The 14,057-nt window shown below is 39.3% G+C and overlaps 1 protein-coding gene across 1 annotated transcript in view; it reads left to right on the top strand.

Moving 5' to 3' along the window:
* The window catches only part of myofl (myoferlin like), a 42,342-nt gene extending 30,489 nt beyond the window's left edge, over positions 1-11,853 (top strand). The window contains exons 29-54 of the mRNA XM_062994816.1: positions 154-290; positions 721-885; positions 1,310-1,397; positions 2,610-2,687; positions 2,826-3,007; positions 3,178-3,336; positions 3,490-3,591; positions 3,700-3,861; positions 4,428-4,593; positions 4,676-4,749; positions 5,489-5,500; positions 5,598-5,696; positions 5,807-5,935; positions 6,424-6,579; positions 6,690-6,781; positions 6,860-7,030; positions 7,156-7,304; positions 8,247-8,386; positions 8,526-8,614; positions 9,202-9,297; positions 9,455-9,596; positions 10,149-10,248; positions 10,704-10,885; positions 11,226-11,335; positions 11,422-11,569; positions 11,763-11,853. Of these exons, the coding sequence (XP_062850886.1) occupies positions 154-290; positions 721-885; positions 1,310-1,397; positions 2,610-2,687; positions 2,826-3,007; positions 3,178-3,336; positions 3,490-3,591; positions 3,700-3,861; positions 4,428-4,593; positions 4,676-4,749; positions 5,489-5,500; positions 5,598-5,696; positions 5,807-5,935; positions 6,424-6,579; positions 6,690-6,781; positions 6,860-7,030; positions 7,156-7,304; positions 8,247-8,386; positions 8,526-8,614; positions 9,202-9,297; positions 9,455-9,596; positions 10,149-10,248; positions 10,704-10,885; positions 11,226-11,335; positions 11,422-11,569; positions 11,763-11,798 (3,164 nt within the window). The 3' untranslated portion in view covers positions 11,799-11,853. The remainder of the gene's footprint in view (positions 1-153; positions 291-720; positions 886-1,309; positions 1,398-2,609; positions 2,688-2,825; positions 3,008-3,177; positions 3,337-3,489; positions 3,592-3,699; positions 3,862-4,427; positions 4,594-4,675; positions 4,750-5,488; positions 5,501-5,597; positions 5,697-5,806; positions 5,936-6,423; positions 6,580-6,689; positions 6,782-6,859; positions 7,031-7,155; positions 7,305-8,246; positions 8,387-8,525; positions 8,615-9,201; positions 9,298-9,454; positions 9,597-10,148; positions 10,249-10,703; positions 10,886-11,225; positions 11,336-11,421; positions 11,570-11,762) is intronic.
* Positions 11,854-14,057: the final 2,204 nt, after the last annotated feature.

Genomic DNA, 14,057 nt, shown 5'->3' on the forward strand with positions numbered 1-14,057 from the left:
GCTGAAAGTAAATTACTATCAATTTGGTACATCAATAGATGACATTCTGAATGGTCTTATTGTATAAAAGTCATAGGCTCAGCTACAGTGTATAATAGGGATGCATTTGACATGAACAAAACACAATGATTTTATCTTTCTGTGTCACACAAGGTTGGGAGTATGGCATCACCATTCCTCCTGATGATAAGCCCAGCTCGTGGGTAGCAGCAGAAAAGATGTATCATGTGCATCGCAGGAAAAGAATGGTCCGACCACGCAAAAAGACAGCGAATGCCCCCACCATAGAGGTGATCACCTGACACAATCTGTTTAAAACCTAGGATATAATTTGCTCCGTGATTTATAGGCATGACTCAGATATGCGTTTTATCTTTCTGCTTCAGGTGAGATTTGTGCTTAGTGCAAATTAAGAAAACAGATGTTCCCAAGTTGACATAGAGTGTATTAATACATCTGCATGGTGTTAGAGTTGGTGGAGGCGGTCAGCAGTAAATACACTATATGGGCAAAAATATTTGGACACCTTGTTGGACATCTCGTTTCACACTTAGTGAGAGCATTAGTATGGCTGGGCACTGATATTGGTCAAGAAACTTTGAACAGTTTAGAATTTCTTGAATATCAGTTTGGCAAGATTAATTCCTGCTAAAGTGAATAATCTAATCATTGATTGGATGAAAACTTTGTTGTGTCATATTTGTCTTTCTGTCATAACAGAAGAAAGATGTAGGTGACGGATGGGAATACTCCTCTTTGATTGGCTGGAAATTTCATAGGAAAGAGCGCTCATCAGATACGTTCAGGCGAAGGCGCTGGAGGAGGAAGATGGCTCCGTCTGATCGTGTTGGGGCATCTGCCATATTTCAGCTGGAGGGGGCTTTGGTGAGTTAACAAATGCTCATGTGACAGTTTACAAGATAGCTACTAAACCACATTAAGCCCACAAGTTACATGTGGTAAGGCATCCACATGACAGCATTAAATGAAGTGTAATGACAGGACTTGTAGAAGGACTGAAGACAAGGAAGTTCAGGAATAAGCTGGATTGACAGCAACATGCTGTGGATTGTATTATTAGTGGCTAATCTGCCACAGGAAATTGGAAAAAGCTGACCTGTACAGCCAACCATGGCTCTAGAGACGTGACATGTATATAACATGTATGAACAGTTATCTCACCATATTCCAGTCATACATATGATTACTGGTTTCAGTTTGAAATCTTTTGTTAAGTAAAAGTCACACAAAGCTATAGCTGTTTGTAACTGTAAAATGTGGGTAAATGTTCTTTGTATTTGGTTTCCAGGGGGTAGATGTGGATGAAAAGACCAGCAAAAATGATGCAGCCAAGCTTTTTGGTGCCAACACACCCACAGTTTCCTGCAACTTTAGCAGTGAGTAGCTCTGATTCATGCCATCTAATTAGGGTCCTGTTTAAAAGATCCACACACCCCTCCCTTTCCTCTGAGGAAAACAGGGCTGCTGAAAACACACTAGATTAAGATATTGTGAGTGTACAAATAGTTTTGAATGGTACTGATTAAATAAACAAATACTTTTGCAGCAAAATAACATTGACACACAAGATTTTAACAGATTTTCTCTATATAGGGATATGGTTTTTCATCTTGTTTCCAGTAAGGGAATAGACACATAGGCAATGTTTTGACACAAACATAGGAGTTTTTGTCACTGATGGTTATTCCTAATTAGTCATCATTCAGCTGTGAATCAGCTTTGGCTTTTAGCCATTTGTTAATGTATCTATTATTTTATCTAACCCTAACTGAAGGTCAGGGGTTTGGTTTAATGTTAGGTTTATCCAGCCATTCATTCTAAAGGTGTTTATTAGGGTTGAGCTCAGGGCTCTGTGCAGGCCACACCAAAGTTGTCAAACTATGTCTTTATGGACCTTATGGTCTTTGTGCACAGGGGCATAGTAATGTTAGAACAAGAAACAACCCTCCCCAAACTGCTGCCACAACATTAAAATTATACCATTTCTTTTTCATTTCAGTTTTATTAATTGCTTTATCCTGGTAAGAGTCACGGTGGGAAACACTGAGTGCAAGGCAGGAACACTTTGGACAGGGCGCCAGTCCATCCCAGTCCATCCTTTGACTATCCCCCTTATCCACCCAACATAACCATTCATATCTGTATAGACACCTGGCCAGATAGCACCTCTGAGATTCAAAGCCATGTATCAGCGGTGGTGGTGTGTTGATGTGCGTATATTGTATATTGTTCACCCTGAAAACAAAAACACACTAAAGAACTCTTGTTAACAAAGGATTATGTTGTCCAATTAAAACACTTGAAAAAAATAATTCGTCCATTGTCCATCGTGCCCTGTTCGGGGTGTATTACTGCACTGCACCCAGTGGTTTTGTGGAAACTAAACCCACCATAACCCTGCCAGGACGAAGTGGTGGTGAACTATAAAATAATGAGCAAAAACATTGTAATCATTATTTTATAACAGTTTTTCATGCTATGTTCATTATATTTGACTGTAAGCATTAATTATTTGCCTCTTTAATATTATGAAGGTTTTCGTATTATTATAACACATAAATAAATACATGCTTTTGATGTCATTTTAGAGTCTTACATGTACCATCTCAGAGTGTATGTCTATCAGGCCCGGAGCCTTCTTCCCATGGATAAAGACAGTTTTTCAGGTGAGAAAATGTTCACTACAATGTATTGCTATACTTTTTGTGGAAGTGGACAGTATTATCCTCTGCTTTTCATTTTATTAATGCGTCCACTGTTGCACAGCACCTGTTGGCCTCATTTGCATTTGGTTTTTCCTACAGATCCCTACTGCCACATATCCTTCCTTCATGTAAGCAAGACCACAGAGATTATTAAGGCCAACCTCAACCCCACATGGGACCAGACCCTTATCTTTAATGATATTGAAATCTATGGAGACCCACAGACTGTTGCTGAAAATCCACCCAGCGTAGCCTTGGAGCTTTTCGACAGTGACCAAGTGGTATGAGTCTGCTTGATGAGGAGCTTTATTACAACACAGAATTTAGCATTTACTATCTCTCATGCATTTGAGAATCTGCTCCGATTTATTACTAATATGAGTAAGGTTTAATAAAAGAACAGATCAAATCACAAAAAAACAGCTTCTGTTGATAAAGCTATGTATTGCAGGGGAAGGATGAACCCATGGGTAGGTGCATATGCCCCCCAGTAGTGAAGCTAAACCCCAGCACACCAGTGAACACCAAACTGCTTTGGTTCCCCATCACCATGAAGGGCCGAAATGCCGGACAGATGCTGGTGGCTGCCGAGCTCTTGCTGAAAGATAAAGTATGTTATTATGATTAAATCACAGTGGTTGCCATGTATGCAGGATTGTTTAGTCACTGTTGTAATGACATGGCTATACATAATGGTACAGTTTGCTTGCACTTGTGTACTTCACCTCTAATGATCTGGTGTGTTTCTGTTTGTTGTGTACAGGGAAATGAAACTGAACTGCCACTGGTTCCACCCAGAAGAGGTGAGCAACTCTACATGGTGCCTCAAGGGATCAGGCCTGTGGTGCAGCTCACTGCTATTGAGGTACTACTTTAAAGCATGATAATATTCCATTAGTCAGCAGCAAAAGAAGAGACTATCTGTTCTGTATGCATTTCCCTGATTCTGTATGTGTATGTGTGTGTTTTACAGATCTTGGCTTGGGGTTTGCGTAACATGAAAGCATATCAGCTGGCTGCTGTATCCTCCCCCTGTCTTATCGTAGAATGTGGAGGGCAAACGGTTCAAACTGCTGTCATTAAAAACGTCAAGAAAAACCCAAACTTTCCTGGATCGGTTCTCTTCCTCAAAGTGGTAAGGTTCATATAATGGTATACAGTGGGGAGGAGAGACTAGTATTCAACCTTTGTTTTCGTTCACACTTGCAGATTATTGAACCAGTTGTACTGACAGTGATGTTTAAGGTGTTAAGACTTTGTAGCTTTTTTCCATTTAAGCGTTGTTAAATCATTGAGAATTTGGAAAGACTGCCTTACTGTTGGTGATGGCCATTTATTGTAAAAATTATTCCCAGTCAGTGTTTTACTATGTATTTTATGTGTTAATACAGCAAGACTCATATCAGATCATTTCAGATACTTTAAATTATATATATGAAATCTTGGGTGACACAGCAGCAATCTACGCTAGCCCACTTCCACTGGGATCCAGGATTCAAATCTTCATCAATGCAATCAGCATGTCTGGCATTTACACACAGGCATTATTGGCTATGTTTGTGGATGATGGGGGGTGGCCGAGGCTTTGGCTGATTCCGGGGAAACTGGACCCTAGACAACCCTGACCAGGATAAAGCAGTGTTAAAAAAAATCTAAATTTACAGAAATATATAACATATACAGCATATATTCTCCCTGTAGCTTCTTCCCAAAGAGGAGATGTACACTCCACCCATAGTGCTGAAAGTGATAGACCACAGGCCCTTCGGGAGAAAACCCATAGTTGGCCAGTGCACTATCGACTCTCTGGAAGATTTCAGATGTGATCCCTTTGTAAGCACCACTGAGGTGGCAAGGAATGCCAGAGGTAAGAAATCTGATACTGCTTGCTGTCTTTGTCATTAAATACTGTGCTAAAGATTTGAATTCCCTGGATGTTTGTGTTTCAGTGGCCATGATGGCCGCAGGCCCTAGGGATGTGATAGTTGATATAGAAGGCAGAGGACCAGTTCTAGAGAATCAGGTAGAGAAATCATGTGCAGAACCATGTGGTTTATATATATATATATAAGTTTATGAACTATGAACACAGTATCAGCTGCTGCTCGGCCTGTCATGATTATTATACAATTGTCAAAAAACATAGTGTGTGCTTGTTTAACTACAAATCTATGTATATAAATAGAATTAAACATAATATAATGCTTGCAACTAGTCTAATCATAGACAATAACTGTTAGCACATGGTTGGTGCAGTGCTTAGTGTTGTCCAGTAAAACCAAACCTGCCACACCAGGATAAAAAATTAAAAATAAATAAATAAATAGATATTACTAGCTGTCAACTTATATTTTTGGTTATTTATGACAACTCAGATGGTTTAGCAGTCTAATATGCTAGTCGGCTTCTGCTAAGGCCTAAACTCTCCAGTTTAAATCTTAGCGAGCCTTGTCTGGTGGCTGTAACTGAGAAAGGAAAGGTTGGATTGGGTTTCTCCTCTATGTCTCTGCTACGTCAGCTCCTGCTGCTTGGCTTAGGCACCAGCACAAGTAACAGAGCAACACAAAGGACACTGTGCAAACTTCATAAGTGGTACAGCTCTCTGTGAGAATCTTCCACTGGTGTAAAGGAGGGGCCGATGCCAAAAATTGTATGATTATGACAGGCCTAGTTGGTGCCGCACTGACTCATTTAGAAAATAAATGTATATTGAAAAAAGAAATTCTTAAACCTAATGTTTTGCCTTGCATTTGTTTTTACAGCCTGCTGAAAAGGTAATGCATGTTTTTACACCAGTCAGATGCTTAATTTTGATTCTGGATTTTGATTCTGTTTCTGTGGAGTTTAATACTGATTCTGAACTATTTGTAGGTGGACGAAGCTGTCGACTGGTGGAGTAAATTCTATGCATCTATTGGAGTACATGAGAAATGTGGCCCCTATCTCCAAAAGGGTTATTCCACCCTAACAGTAAGTTCATCCAGCCCTTCCTCAACATCCTGTATAAACTGCTATGATTCTCTTCTACTTTAGGAAGACTGAAAGAATGATGATGATTATGTTACATCTTGTCTTTCCAGGTCTATGAAAATGCACTTGAGGATGTACCAGATTTCCACAGGCTGACAGACTTCTGTAACACATTTAAACTGTTCAGAGGGAAGAGTGATGATGGGGAGGAGGATCCCACTGTAGTGGGCGAGTTTAAGGCAAGTATTTACGGTGATCATCACAGACTGGGTTTCAGAAAGCAGCTAATTTTAACTGTTTAGTCTGCTGTCAGGAAATACCAAACGTCTGTGAACAATTAGGCTCGTATTGCAACGAAATCCATAAATGTTTGATGTTATTCTGCCACCTAGTGATGAATGTAGTAAAACACGTATCATGTCTCCAAAACATTCCACCTATAAATTTGCACAGCCTTAAACTAATACTTTGTAAAGTACTTTGTAGGAGTAACAAAAATGGACTTGGCCATCTTTGCTCACTCTTCCTTGCAAAAGCCCTCCAAATCTGCCATGTTGTGAGGGCATCTTCTGTGCACCGCCCTCTTTAGATCAACCCCACAGATTTTCAGTTGTATTCAGCAAATCATGTCTGTGTAGATGCCCAGCTGACCAATAGCACCACTGAGATTCAAACCAGGAATAAATATGAATAAGTTAATAACTTTAACCACTGAATGTGTTTACAGGGTTCATTTCGAGTGTACCCCTTATCAGATGACCCAGATGTCCCAACACCTCCTCGGCAGTTTCGAGAGTTACCCGAGAGTGGGCCTCAGGAATGTGTGGTTAGGATTTACGTGTTGCGCTGTATTGACCTGCAGCCCAAAGACAACAATGGTCTGGTGAGTGTTCAGACAGCACACCTCTAAAGCAGAGGGAGTATTTAACAGTATAAAACAGAGGTTTGTGTTGATTTTTTTCCTGCAATTGATTTTACGTTTTTTTTCATTAGTGTGATCCCTACATAAAGATTACTCTCGGAAAGAAAACCATTGACGACAGAGATTACTATAAACCAAACACACTAAACCCTGAGTTTGGAAGGTCAGATGTTAGTGATGGCTTAAGTTTGAAACAATAATGTAAAAGCATGTCATTTATTATGATCCATTTGTTTTGCAGAATGTTTGAAATGAGCTGCTTTCTGCCACAAGAAAAGGACCTGAAAATCAGCATTTACGACTTTGATTTATTGAGCCGGGACGAGAAGGTCGGGGATACAATAATTGACCTTGAAAATCGGCTCCTGTCTCGATTTGGTGCACATTGTGGCCTCTTCCAGTCATACTGTATGTAAGTATTAGTCCTAAATGTCAAGGGTTGTAAAGATATTCAGACACAAGCTTGATTTGATCAGTTTTGTGTATGTGTGTATTATATGTATGGAAATGTGTATATTATAACTATTTCCTGAGCAGTTCAGGAGTGAACCAGTGGAGGGACCAACTCAAGCCATCTCAGATCCTGCAAAACCTGGCCAGACTGAGAGGACTCCCTCAAGCAGAGATTGCAGAAGATGGCAGTACACTACGCTTTGGAGGACGGGAATACAACCTGAATGACTTAGGTATTGGAGGCATCCAGATATATACAGCATTTATTTATTTATATTTTAATTATTTAATTTACACTGCTTAATAATTTAGATGTTAATTTCTGTCTTTTTTTTTGTTACTTTTATTTTTTGTGGTTAATGCAGTTGTAGTTTTGCCACCCATTATTTGGTCTTGTTGGAACTTTTTTAGGTGCCTTTTTTCATTTTTCTAATCTTGGTCAAGTTCACAGTGCATCTGGTTTTCCAAGATTCACTGGGTGCAATGCAGTATATCACACTGTATATTGGGTGCCGTGGTGGCGCCGTGGTGGCGCCGTGGTCTATTACAAACAGCAGGTTTAAATTCCTGCAGTGCATTTGGCTGGCCGTCATCTTCACATACACGATTGGCTATGTTTGGGGGGTTTGGGGGGCAAAGCCCTACGATGGATTGGTACCTTGTCCAGGGTATTCCTGCCTTGTACTTAGTGAGATTCAACCCCAGATCTCAGCCGTGGTGGGATAACATAATAGACTATTGCATTACTAGAGTGCCCACTGTATCTACTTGCAATATGTAATTATGGCTCTAATATGATGTTTTTTTTTTGTTTTTTGTTTTTTTACTGAAAATACTTATTAAGTTCAGTTTTGTTTGTTTGTGTTATGGCTAGATCGCCTCAGCATTATGAAGTGTTAAAATGGCCTTATGGATATGTTGAAGGAACATAGATAACAAACATTGAATTTTAAAAACATTGAATTTAAATGTAATCTAGGTGTTAAATGGCTTGTCGTAGTCAGTATAAGTCTTCATGAGCATACAGCTCCAGTCAAATTATTGTAATCCATTTTTCATTCATTAGTAGGTACTCGTTATTTACTACAATATCAGTACTATTGTTTACATTAGTAATTAATGAAGTAGTGTCAGTGTGATACTAATAGTAACTGTATGTAACACTCCATTGCTAGAGGCCAGTAAAGTGTTGCACCAGCACCTGGGTCCAGCAAAAGAGAGAATCTGCCTGCATGTCCTGCGCAGACAGGGCCTGGTGCCCGAGCATGTAGAAACCAGGACACTGTACAGCTCCTTCCAACCCACTCTTTCTCAGGTAAGTACTGGGCAACAGCACCACCCAATTCCAGCCTGCATGAAATCTCATGTACAGGCATGTTCAAGAGAAGAGTGTTTATGAAACTCAGGACATATTTTAATAAAACATATCTAACCTGGCTGATATGTTATTACAGGGGAAAATTCAGATGTGGGTGGACGTATTCCCTAAAAGCCTTGGTAATCCTGGACCTCCGGTTGACATCACTCCACGCAAAGCCAAAAAGTAAGAACCTTGTCTAATCATATTGCAGGCTTGTAGGTAGGAAGTGGATGGAGAGATGGATGTATAAAGGGAAAATATGGATAGATAGGGCAGATTAATGGTTGAATGAATGGATCAGTGATTAGATGAATAGGTGATTAACGGTAGGATCGGTGGATGGATGGTATAGTGGTGGGGTTAGATTATTTGCAAAAAAAAAAACAACTAACCACTCACAAAAATATGCAGCAGCCATATTTGCTAGCCCACCACCACTGAGATCTGAGTTGGAATCCCAGCTGTGCGATCAACTGGCTTGGCACACACACAAGCACAGTTAGCTGCTCTCAGTCCTCCACAGCCAGCGCAGAGGGCAGTAAATAATTTCAACAGAAAGAGAATTGGAGACGACTAGATTGGGAGCAGATTGGGTCATTTAATTCTTTGTGCTTTTTTAAAACAATCACAATTTGGGTTTTAAAAACCAATAATAGTGACTCAAAAATAAAATCTGTATTTTTACATGAAAGCGTGTTTGTTCTTAAAGCTTGCATTTGTTAAAGTAGTGCTGATGTGTTTTATTTCCCATGTTCCTCCTTTTGTTAAAGGTATTACCTACGAGCTGTCATTTGGAATACCACTGATGTTATCCTGGATGAAACTAGCATTACTGGAGAGAGGATGAGCGATATCTATGTAAAAGGGTAAATATCTGTATCATTGTATATATAATTTATGTGTAGAAATGAATTCATCATGAGGTAAAATTTAATATTTAATTTTATAAATGTAGTTTATATGTTGCAAAACTGAGTAAGTAGTAAACTAGTGTTGTAGTTTAAAAAAACCTGCGTTCTACAGGTGGATGCCCGGTATGGAGGAGGACAAACAGAAGACTGACGTACACTACAGGTCTCTGGATGGAGATGGAAATTTCAACTGGAGATTTGTCTTTGGTTTCAACTACCTGCCTGCAGAGCAGTTGTGCCTTGTGACAAGAAAAGTGAGATAACATAATAAAAATGCCATATATAATGTTTTAGTTGCTCCCTTATTTTATTAAGGGTCACCACAGCAGATCATTCTGATCTGCATACCTGAACAGTTTTATCACAGATGTCCTTCCTAGCGCAACCTTTCTTATTGTACCTGGGCTTGGGACTGGCACTGAGAGTGCACTGACAAGTGCTGGAGTCAGACATAGTCAGTCACGTCTGTGTAGATGCCTAAACTGCTGATAGCACTACTTCACTATCCAACCACTGCTAAGATTCAGGTTAGAATCTCAGCGATTTTATTAGCTGGCCAGTTGTCTACACAGATATAATTAGCTATGTCTGAAGCGAAGATGGACGAAGGCCTGTATGGCTTTGGCGATTTGCGGCTCATTTAGAAACAGCATTTTTTATTGAATTATGAAATATAATAATCACAAACCCCAAAATATGTCAGTAAAAACTAGGCAATGTTTCATTCATGTTGCAACAGCACAGTTACTTTAGTTTTTTTTTTTTTATTCAACCACTGATGAGTCACTTTCCTTTTCTGTTACCAGGAGCACTTCTGGAGTCTTGACAAAACTGAGTTTAGGATTCCTCCCAAACTGACCATCCAGATATGGGACAACGACAAATTCTCTTTGGATGACTACCTAGGTAAATCAAATAATTTCTTAAAACATGAGTATTTTAAGCCACTTTTTTAACCTTTTATTAACTGCCACACAAGGTGGACTAGTTTAGCTAGCAGCTTTATTAAGTTTTTAGATTTACATTTAAGGGATAAATAACAGATAACAAAAACTTACTTATGCTTGAATATGGTCTGCCAGTTGCAGATGTTTATTGTAAATCTTGGGTACATATATTGCATTGTTACCCACCCACAAAAACAGCTGTTTAACAGTGCATTTAATTTAGTACTTTATATAATTTTATAAAACAATGCAATGTGCTATTATGGAATGAAACACCATATAAACTCCATAGCAACATTAATATGTTTGCTAGTTAATGATAAAGCAAATGTAGTATGAAACAGTGTGTATTAGCATGATGCAACATTGTGCAACATCTTTTTATACAATTGTGCTGTTTGGACTTCTTTGTAGGCACAGTAGAGCTGGATTTGATTCACCTTATCCCTCCATGTAAGACACCTGAGAAGTGCAGTCTTGCCATGCTAAATCAAGAAATAGACAGGAACCAACCTGCCAAATCCCTCTTCGCCCAGAAGTCTGTCAGAGGCTGGTGGCCCTGTGCCATGGAAGAGGATGGCAAGAAAGTTTTGACTGTAAGTTAAACATTAAGACTTTACTGAGCACTTTTTGTATACTTTCTATATACAGTTAATATCAAGAATATGAAATCCACCTAAGAAAATAAGGGTTTCTAACTCTAAACTGCTCTACAGAGCTATATTTTATTTTTAACGGTTTATTTGTTTATTGGTTGATTTGTTTTGTTTATATATATATATATATATATATATATATATATATATATATATATATATATACACACTCTAATCATTTAGTATGATGTAATAAAGAATTGTTTAATGTCGTTTAGAATAATTAACCTTGCCAGTGCTCTAAATTCAGCCGTTTATAAGATATTGTATTGTGTAACAGGGTAAAGTGGAAATTACTTTGGAGATTGTGGATGAGAAAGAAGTGGAGGAGAGGCCTGCTGGAAAAGGAAGAGATGAACCCAACATGAACCCCAGACTGGAGCCTCCAAAGTAAGATTCCATATAACATACGAGATCTCTCTATAGCACATTAATTAATTTTATAATAATCTTGCCTCATTTATATTTCCCAACAGCCGCCCAGACACATCATTCTTGTGGTTCACAAATCCATGCAAAACTATGAAATTCATTGTGTGGCGACGCTTTAAATGGGTCTTTATTGGAGTCCTTATTCTCATCTTAGTGCTCCTGTTTGTTGGAATCCTGCTCTACTCCTTACCAGTAAGTCATTTTAAATCAGTTAGGTGTACCATCCACTACTGCTGATATAACTGATATAATTTGATTCAATGAGTTTACAAACGACTATAATATGACATTGAGAGTTAAAATAAATCAAGTTCAAATAAAAGTTACAATCAGATAATAACCATGTGCCTGACTAACTCTCTCTTTATCTCTCTTTTTCTTCTAGAACTACATCTCAATGAAAATTGTGAAGCCTTTCTAAAGGGTAACTAAATGAACACGTGTCAGGCTTATATGGCCACAACACATTAACTAGGAAACATGAACTCAATTTATTAATTCAACTACATTCTTGTCATATACAGTGTATCACAAAAGTGAGTACACCCCTCACATTTCTGCAAATATTTCATTATATCTTTTCATGGGACAACACTATAGACATGAAACTTGGATATAACTTAGAGTAGTCAGTGTACAACTTGTATAGCAGTGTAGATTTACTGTCTTCTGAAAATAACTCAACACACAGCCATTAATGTCTAAATGGCTGGCAACATAAGTGAGTACACCCCACAGTGAACATGTCCAAATTGTGCCCAAAGTGTCAATATTTTGTGTGACCACCATTATTATCCAGCACTGCCTTAACCCTCCTGGGCATGGAATTCACCAGAGCTGCACAGGTTGCTACTGTAATCCTCTTCCACTCCTCCATGATGACATCACGGAGCTGGTGGATGTTAGACACCTTGAACTCCTCCAGTTTTCGAAGGGAGGGGATCATGCTCTGTTTCAGAATGTCACAGTACATGTTGGAATTTATGTTTCCCTCAATGAACTGCAGCTCCCCAGTGCCAGCAACACTCATGCAGCCCAAGACCATTATGCTACCACCACCATGCTTGACTGTAGGCAAGATACAGTTGTCTTGGTACTTCTCACCAGGGCGCCGCCACACATGCTGGACACCATCTGAGCCTAACAAGTTTATCTTGGTCTCGTCAGACCACAGGGATTCCAGTAATCCATGTTCTTGGACTGCTTGTCTTCAGCAAACTGTTTGCAGGCTTTCTTGTGCGTCAGCTTTCTTCTGGGATGACGACCATGCAGACCGAGTTGATGCAGTGTGCGGCGTATGGTCTGAGCACTGACAGGCTGACCTCCCACGTCTTCAACCTCTGCAGCAATGCTGGCAGCACTCATGTGTCTATTTTTTAAAGCCAACCTCTGGATATGACGCCGAACACGTGGACTCAACCTCTTTGGTCGACCCTGGCGAAGCCTGTTCCGAGTGGAACCTGTCCTGGAAAACCGCTGTATGACCTTGGCCACCATGCTGTAGCTCAGTTTCAGGGTGTTAGCAATCTTCTTATAGCCCAGGCCATCTTTGTGGAGAGCAACAATTCTATTTCTCACATCCTCAGAGAGTTCTTTGCCATGAGGTGCCATGTTGAATATCCAGTGGCCAGTATGAGAGAATTGTACCCAAAACACCAAATTTAACAGCCCTGCTCCCCATTTACACCTGGGATCTTGACACATGACACCAGGGAGGGACAATGACACATTTGGGCACAATTTGGACATGTTCACTGTGGGGTGTACTCACTTATGTTGCCAGCTATTTAGACATTAATGGCTGTGTGTTGAGTTATTTTCAGAAGACAGTAAATCTACACTGCTATACAAGCTGTACACTGACTACTCTAAGTTATATCCAAGTTTCATGTCTATAGTGTTGTCCCATGAAAAGATATAATGAAATATTTGCAGAAATGTGAGGGGTGTACTCACTTTTGTGATACACTGTATATATATAACTGTTCTTTAATATTAATAACATTTATAGACTGGTCAACATTTATGCGGTGTGCTGATGTTCTTGCACTGTCACTGCACAGATTTGTATTGTTTTTATTGCTTAGCTATTATAATTTACATTATTAGTTTACATTACAGTAGTTACATATAAACATCACACGTAAATACAAAAATCTGCTTTTAAATTATCATTCCATTTATTGAAGATATAGAAATGTACTTAAAGTCTATCTCACTGACGAGTCTTTCCAGGCAGGAACTACTGTACATGTGTAAGGTCCTGCCACAGTGTCTTAATGGAATTCAAGTCAGGACTTTGACTCGGTCACTCCAAAACCTTTATTTTGTTTCTTTTAAGCCATGCAGCATAACTGAACTGCACTTGAGCTTTAGGTCATGAACAGACAGGCGGAAATTCTCCTCCAGAATTTTCTAACAGTTCTTTCCAGTCCTACAGGAAAAAAGCAGCCCCAGACCATCACCCTACCACTGCCATGCTTGACTGTTGGTCTTCTTATGGTGGAATGGGGTGATAGCTTTATGACATATGTAACAGGACCCATGTCTTTCACTCCTGGAAAGGTTCGCCACTTTTTTCATTTGTGGAGAATGGCTCTCACTGTGGTTTGCTGGAGTCCCAGACCCTTAGCAATGACTTTGTACTGTATATATTGACATTTTATATTCACTGACACTT

Source organism: Trichomycterus rosablanca, chromosome 5, assembly GCF_030014385.1.
Source record: "Trichomycterus rosablanca isolate fTriRos1 chromosome 5, fTriRos1.hap1, whole genome shotgun sequence".
NCBI classification, from domain to species: domain Eukaryota; kingdom Metazoa; phylum Chordata; class Actinopteri; order Siluriformes; family Trichomycteridae; genus Trichomycterus; species Trichomycterus rosablanca.